This window comes from Capsicum annuum, unplaced genomic scaffold, assembly GCF_002878395.1.
Source record: "Capsicum annuum cultivar UCD-10X-F1 unplaced genomic scaffold, UCD10Xv1.1 ctg20390, whole genome shotgun sequence".
Lineage (NCBI taxonomy): Eukaryota > Viridiplantae > Streptophyta > Magnoliopsida > Solanales > Solanaceae > Capsicum > Capsicum annuum.
The window spans coordinates 1-8,135 of record NW_025826276.1 but is presented as its reverse complement, the minus strand read 5'-3'; the positions used below and the strand labels follow the sequence as shown (position 1 = coordinate 8,135).

The window sequence follows — 8,135 nt, the reverse complement described above, 5'->3', positions numbered from 1 at the left end:
TATTACGATTTATTCACTTATTTCTGATTTTTATTGAGCTCCTATATCATATGTGATTATCTACAGCTTTACATACTCAGTACATATTTCGTACTGACGTCCCTCACGGGGGACCTAAATTTCATGCTGTAGGCAAAGTTACCTCAACTCATACACCGCACAAGTAGGATCCAGGATATCCAGCTGCTTTTGGTGAGCTCCATTTTGCTTCGGGGCTTTCCGTGTCATATCTAGTCACTTTTGGTATTTTATAGAAGTTAATTATATGGCGGGATGTGTCCCAACCTTAGTTAAACTCTGTGTATTGTCTAGAGGCTTTGTAGACCTAATGTACAGTCAAGGTGGTGTTTTGTTAATAGACGTGATGACTCCAACGGCTAAGTATTGTATATACATATATATGTGTGCTCGAGCTTATACAGGTGATTATTTCCTTTTATATGCGGCATGATGCTGTCCGAATTTCGGGTTGTCATAGAGGTATGCATGGAAAGTATAAGGTTATGAGCTAGTTCTCCCGGGCCTCCTCGGTTACGGGTGCTGGTCCGCCCCAATAGGATTTGAGGCGTGCCATACACCTAAAGGTACACCAACTTCTTCCTCAAAAGGTTGACTAAGCGGTGCCGGAGGCACACGGGTATATCTACTACATGAACTATCTCTAACACTAGTAATTTATTTTTTACTACCACTACCACTTTCGGGACAAAAATCTTTAACACCTTTAGTAGCCAGGTTTCTTAATTTATCCATAATATAAATTAAACTAAAAAAATTCAAAATAAACAAATATAATAAAATTAAATATTCAACAATTAATATACTAAATAAAAATTAAACGTAAGAGATGGAACAACAATACAAAATTTTGGAAGTATCCGAAGGTTGCGACTTTAGAAACTTCCACTCATACTTTGTAATTACAAAATTAGAAAAATTAAAGTGAGCACTTTAGGAAATATATAGAATATTTGAGAATTGAGAATTGAGATTTGAGAGAATGAAAAATTGTGTGGAAAATGATTTGAAAGTGTAGGGTATTTATAGGAATTTTTTTCGAATTAAAAAATATTTTAAATGATTTTTTTTTTAATTAAAGTGGGCATTTAGCCATTTTGGGCTCCCAACGGTCATATAGCCATTGGGCCCAATGGCTATAATGGCCCAAACGGCCATTTTTTTTTATTTTGGCCATTTAAAAAAAAAATTGTTATTCGGGCCGGGCCGAGCGATTAACCGACGGGCCTGAACCGGTTTTGGTCCGGGCTGGGTTAACTGGACCCCAAAAAAAATAATCCAGCCTGGGACCCAGTATCCTACAGCCCGTGGGCTAACCGGGCCAGGTTAGTGTGATGGGCTGAGTTGGGCCGGTTCGGGCCGGGTCAAACCGGCCCGATTGACAGTCTTAGTTTATAGTATATTCTTTCCTAGATAGTCAAGTTTTTACAGTGAATTATTTTCTATAATGATAAGTAATTTCATTCAAAAATGACTTAATTCATTATTCTGCTCATGAAAAAGAATGTTGATAATTTAGACACTTTGAAAACTTAATTTGACAAAAAAACACAAGTCCTAATCAATTATAGAAAGGAACACTTTTTATGATGTCATCACATTGAGTTTAAAAAACAATCGTCCTAGCACACAAGTTTAAAAACATACATTTAGTCCCAACTCAACTCAAGTCACTAAGTTTTGAAAAATACACTTTAGTTCATGTCTAAAAGTATAAATACATCATATTGGTGGACAAAATTATCTGATACATATTGATACATATTGGTGGGAGATAGTCGGTATCCTTTGAAATTAATTGAGTTTTGGAAAAGCTAGATCAGAAATCAAAGTTATCAGAAAACACAGTGTGATTAGTGTTCGGTTAAAGTTGTTTGAAACTGGTCACTAGAGTTACGTATTTGGTAAAAATTGCACTGGTAAGCAGTACTTTTGTTAAAGTGACTGCAAAATAGCCTTAATTTGCTTAATTCATAATATTTATTAATAAAATACTTACCGTAATATGAAATTCAGATGCGATTCTATGACATTTAAAATTTTGGATGGGTTAAATGGACCATCAATGTTTGGGTTATATCAAGACTAATACCACCAAATCAACAGTCTTTCACATCCCAATCAGAATTATAAATATGGTGGCAAAAATTCCTCTAATCAGCCAAAGACTTTGCAAGTCAACCAAGTCTTGCTTTATCTTTTGTGAATTAATTATTTGTGAAGAGTCTTGCTTTCATATTCTGTAGAGTTGTGTAATGAAAAGTAATGCTACATTTACTAACTTATACTATAATGTCTTCTTAATATTAATCAAGTTTAATCCATTTGGCAATGAGAGCCTTCCTAGATAATCAAGTTTTGTCCAGTGAATTACTTTCTATAATGGGCAACTCTCTAGCTCTTATGCAATGAACTAGTTGTTGGAATTTTCTTTATGGCCCGTAACCTCCCACTTATCCACTCAACTTCAATTTCAAATTTAAAATTCTCTATAACTGTTGCCGCTCCTTTATCTAAGGAACTGTCTAACTGCTCCTGATGGTGGAACGGTTATATATATTGAGTCATCTCCGGTTCTGGTCCCTAAGAACAATCCTCTAAAAATTCACACCATCTAAGTGAGGTTGAGTGCTTAGAAAACTCACTGGAAAGCAACACCGACAACATTTTGACGACTCCGATGACTCCAACGAATACTGACAATGGCTGGAGGTACGTCAATCTCTAATTTTCGCTGCGTTATTGCTCTGTTTTCTAACATTTGGTATCAGAGCAGTCGAATTTACCTCTGCCTTGTTAATTTTCTGAGTAAAAACTTTGCTCAAAAATGGTGTTCTGATTTTCAGATCTATGTTTTTGTCTTTTTGATACAAATTGGTGTTAGAAATCATAAGAAAGCATATTTTATAACAATTTTGTGAATTTGTATCCTTTTTTTTGGCATTTGAAATGGTAAATATGAACTGATTTTGTAAATTGGTTTAATGGTATTTCAAGGTCTTCAAATAATTTTTCAACTAGGTTAAACCAACCAATATGAAGAAGATGACCATAAAAGAAATATCATGGCAAAAGGAGTCTTTCCGAGTCTTTTTTCTTTTTTCTGTGACAACCATTTGAACTCTACTTTTGATATTGATAATATTGAAATTTGGATTGAAAGGTTGAAGATGAAATGGTTGTTTTAGAAAGATAATGATTATTCCGTTGAATAATATGCATTTTCTATAGGCAAAATGATCTTCTAGACCTCTGTACTATGTCGGTTTTGTAAGTTGGACACTTTTACTTACATGTTTGTCATAACCCACAAAAAAACTATATTTTAAACCATTTGATCGTTGACTTTGCCTATATAGCATTAAAATGCTGACTAGAATAAGGAGAGTGATTACACTCACCTGAAGTGCGAATGGGGATCAATTTTTGGCCAGTTTTATATTAAACTAATTAAAAAAATAAAAATAATATTAAGATTGAAAAAAAATAAAGAAGATTTTTTATTCACTTTCTCAAACTTACCCTTTGTACAATTTAAATTTCACTTTCATTTTGTTCCCCTTTCACTCCAAACATGCACTTTGCCCACTTCACAACAATGGCTGCCAAGAAATTCCCCCATAACCCTAACCTAGTCAACGGAATCGGCAAATTCTTCCGTTACAAAATGTACCACAAAAAGGGCCTTTGGATTATCAAGAAGAAAAAGGGTGGCAAATTCCCCACCCACCCAAAATCCACCACCGCCGTTGCTCCACCCTCAACCACCGCCATCAAACCACCAAAATTCTACCCAGCTAATGACGTGGAAAAATTCCTTATCAATGAACACAAATCAAAACCCACAAAATTGAGAGCCAGTATTACACCTAGTACTGGTTTGATTATTCTAGCTGAGAGATTTAAGGAAAAAAGAGTTGTGTTCTTGAAACAACTTGTATGTTCTGGACTGTTAATTGTTAGTGGGTCATTTAAGGTTAATGGGGTTCCATTAAGGAGAGTTAATCAAGCTTATGTTATTGCTACTTCAACGAAAGTGGATGTTAGTGGAGTTAAGATTGACAAGATTCAACGGAAGTTTATGTTATTCCTTGTCATTGTTGTGGTTGATATTGTCGTTGTTGTTCATTGTCAAAAAAAAAAAATGTTGTTGCTCCTGAAGAGGATCTTTGCTGGTTGATATTGTTATTGTTGTTCATTGTCAAAAAAAAAAAAATTATATAACCGTGAAGAGGGTCTTTTTTTTTTTGCTGTGGTTGATATTGTTGTTGTTTATTGTAGAAAAGAAAAATATTGCTGTTGTTCCCGAAGAGGGTCTCTGCTGATTGATATTATTGTTGTTGTTGTTCATTGTAAAAAAAAAAATTATATATCCTTGAAGAGGTCTTTGCTGTGGTTGATATTGTTGTTTGTTGTTCATTGTAAAAAAAAAAAAAATTGTTCTTGATTTACTTTTTAATTTTTTTATTCATTTTCTCAATTTAAAATTTTCATTTTGTTTAGGATTAATTTTATAACTTTTACAAATTGTTGAAGATATTTAAATAAAAATTAAAAATTCATTATGTTTGTGTAATGTGAATTTATAGTTAAAACTTTAAATTTATAATTGAAAATTTAATTTAATTTAAATTAAAAATTTATTGTATTTGTGTATTAGAATTTCTATAATTTATAAAAAAAAAATTATTTAATTAAAATTATTTTAATATTTAATTTCTTGTATAGCATTTTAAAAATAACATAAAATTTTATGTAATACTTAAAAATAACTTGACGGCTGATGTGGTGAGAGTGTGTTACACTCATCAAAAAGGTATTTAAAATATTATTTTTTAGTGAATTCAAGGGCCCAGATGACAAATATATAAGTAGAAGTGTCTACCTTACAAGATCAATCATCCAACTATTTTGCCTTTTCTATATTCTATATGAACCCCATTTTGCCTTTTCTATATTCTATATTAACTCAGTTAAAAGTTACAACCCATTAAATGCACTATTGTCTTTTCCTTAAAATAAGAGAAAAGTTGTTGGACACATTAATACATAGTCACAACTCACATGCCATTGTTTTTTCTATGATTTTTGTCCTTACATAAGATGGAATGTTTATGTACTTAAATTATTTTATTCATTGTATACATATATTTGTTATTTTTGTGTGCGGATATGAAAGAAAAAAATTTTAAGTACATGATATTTAATTTTGTTGCATAATATTTAGTAAATATCTAGTGATTAATATAATTTTATTCAATTAAGAATTTACGACAGCATTCTTGATTACATAAAATTATAGATTATGTTTAGAGTCACATTATAGACATTAAATAAAGACTAATGTCTAAGTGATCTATAATTATTTAATTGAAGATTATGCACGATATAGTAGCTTAAGAACCTTTATTATTGAGTTGCATAATTAATTAGGATAAAATATTAAATACTTTTCATAATTACCCACAAAAATTATGAATGAGAATTTAATAGTTTTATCGTCAAGATAGAATATCATGCTAGTAAACGGTGATTCTATCATAAAGAATGAGTCTAATTGAATTAAAAATTTAGCCCACAGACAATTTTTATGTCAGTAGATTCAATTTTATAATATTTGCCTCAAATTTACTAAGCATGTGTTTATGTACATATATTTTTGCAGTTATGCAACCTGCGAACTTCTCTGATATTTGTGATGTTCCCGAATTGAATAGTGAGAACTATAAAATCTGGAAGGAGAGAATTCTTCTTCACTTAGGGTGCATGGACATTGATTATGCTATCAGAAAAGACGAACCGCATATTGATGAAATTAGCACTCAAGTTGAGATTGCTCTTTATGAACAATGGGAGTGCTCTAATAGTTTGAGTGTTATGTTCATTAAGACCAAAATCTCTGCTGGTATTCGTGGTTCGGTCGAACAACATTACAATGTCAAGGCATTACTGAAGGCTATTGATGAACAATTTGAGACTTCAGATAAGGCACTTGCCAGCACCTTAATTATGAAATGCTCATCAATGAGGCTCACCTGTGTGAGAGGTGTGCATGAGCACATCATGAAGATGTGAGACTTAGCGACTAAACTAAAGACTCTAGAGGTTGAAATGTCTGAAACTTTTCTTGTGCACTATATTTTGAATACTTTGCCTGCACAATTCAGCCCTTTTAAGATCTCCAGTAACACACATAAGGATAAATGGTCTATCATTGAACTTATGGCCATGTGTGTTCAAGAGGAGGGTCGATTGGTGATGAAAACTGGAGAAAGTACATTTATGACTACTCAAGGACAGAAGTCTCATCAAGCCAATAAAAAGTTGAAAGGAAAAGATCCACTTGACTCTGACATCAAAAAAGAATTCAAGTGTCGCTTCTGTAGAAAGAAGGGACACATAAAGAAAAATTGTTTCAAGTTTCAATAATGGATTGAGAAGAAAGGTACTTCTATTTCTCTTGTTTGTTATGAAGCTAATATGATTGATGTTAATCATAACATGTGGTGGATTGATTCTTCTTCTACAATCCACATTACGAATTCCTTGCAGGACTTAACAAGCCTGCAGAAGCCAGTGGGAGTTGAGCGAAGCATCTATTTAAGAAACAAGATGCAGTCCCGTGTAGAAGCTATTGGAACATGCACTTTAGTTCTTAGTAGTGGTTTTATTTTAGAGTTGGAAAAAACTTTTTATGTTCCTAACTTTTCTAGGAATTTAATTTCAGTATTAAGACTTGTACCTTTGGGATACTCCTTCTTTCTAGAAGGTTATTCTAATCTGTTTTATAAATCTAAACTTCTTGGATATGGTACACTATCTGATGATCTTTTTTCTCTTGATTTTCAAAATAATTCCACTCATAATGTTATGCATGTTCAAACTGGGATCAAACGATATGTTATGAATGAAAATTTTTATGTTTTATGGCTTCGAAGATTGGGACATATCTCCCTAGATAGAATTAAGAGATTAGTAAATGATGGAGTGCTTAGTACTTTATATTCTATTGATTTCAATACTTGTCTTGACTTCATTAAAGGTAAGCAGGCAAACAAGTCAAAGAAAAGTGCCAAGAGGAGTTCAAACATATTAGAAATCATACATTCAGATATATGTTGTCCAGATATGGATGCATATGGTCAGAAATACTTTTATCACCTTTATAGATGATTACTCACGATATATGTATCTCTACATGCTTCATAATAAAAGTGAAGCACTAAAAGCCTTTAAAGTGTTTAAGGCTGAAGTAGAGAAACAATGCAGAAAGCAAATTAAAATTGTGAGGACTGATAGAGGCGGTGAGTACTACGGTAAGTACACTGAGGATGGAAAAGCACAAGGTCCATCTGCAAAATTTCTTTAGGAAAATGGGATTGTTGCCCAATATACTATGCCTGGTTCTCCAGATCAAAATGGTGTAGAAGAAAGAAGAAATCAAACATTAGTGGATATGGTGCGTAGTATGTTAAGTAGCTCTAAGCTACCTATGTCCTTGTGGATTGAAGCTCTTAATACGACGGTGTATATATTAAATCGAGTTCCAACCAAGGCTGTCTTAAAGACACCTTTTGAGTTGTTCAAAGGTTGGAAACCAAGTTTAACACATATTCGCGTATGGGGAAGCCCGTCTGAAGTAAGAATTTACAATCCACAAGAAAAGAAACTGGATCCTAGGACCATTAGTGGATATTTTATTAGATATGTCGAAAGTTATAAAGGATACAAATTCTATTGTCTATCTAACAACATTAGGATTGTGGAATCAAGAAATGCAAAACTTTTTGAAAATGACTTAATTAGTGGGAGCGATCAACTTCAGAATACAATTTCTGTTAGAGATCGACCTTCCACTTTAAGTCAACGATTGATTGTCGTACATAACACCCCTCAAGTACAATTGGGTGTTGCACAAAAAATCAATGAGATTCCACAAGCTGTTGAAAATGTTCAAGTAGATCAAGTTCAAATGATTCTAGAAATTATTGAGCAACCAGTTGAATAACATGATCCTTAGAAAAATATTGGTGCAACATTAAGAATATCTACTAGAGAAAGAAAATCAGAAATTCCTAGTGATTTTGTTGTGTATTTGCAAGAATCTAATATTGGAG

At 32.7% G+C, this 8,135-nt stretch overlaps 2 protein-coding genes across 3 annotated transcripts; both read left to right on the top strand.

The window, feature by feature from the left end:
- Positions 1-2,207: 2,207 nt before the first annotated feature.
- On the top strand, positions 2,208-8,129 carry LOC107868208. Of its 2 annotated transcripts, XR_001673698.2 has the most exons (3): positions 2,208-2,730; positions 5,684-6,463; positions 6,571-8,129. XR_001673698.2 is itself a non-coding variant. In XM_016714832.2 (2 exons), the coding sequence occupies exons 1-2, from the start codon at positions 2,721-2,723 to the stop codon at positions 6,091-6,093; spliced, it is 420 nt and encodes a 139-aa protein (XP_016570318.2). In that variant the 5' UTR covers positions 2,215-2,720; the 3' UTR covers positions 6,094-6,341. The 2 variants fall into 2 exon arrangements, 1 of the variants encoding a protein (XP_016570318.2); XM_016714832.2 differs by lacking the exon at positions 6,571-8,129 and having other exon boundaries at positions 2,215-2,730; positions 5,684-6,341.
- On the top strand, positions 2,725-4,439 carry LOC107868207 (60S ribosomal protein L6-like). The gene has a single exon (XM_016714830.2). The coding sequence runs from the start codon at positions 3,593-3,595 to the stop codon at positions 4,196-4,198; it is 606 nt and encodes a 201-aa protein (XP_016570316.1). The 5' UTR covers positions 2,725-3,592; the 3' UTR covers positions 4,199-4,439.
- Positions 8,130-8,135: the final 6 nt, after the last annotated feature.

Coding starts and splice junctions, on each gene's coding strand:
- LOC107868207 (XM_016714830.2), top strand. CDS start 3,593: ATGCACTTTGCCCACTTCACAACAATGGCTGCCAAGAAATTCCCCCAT.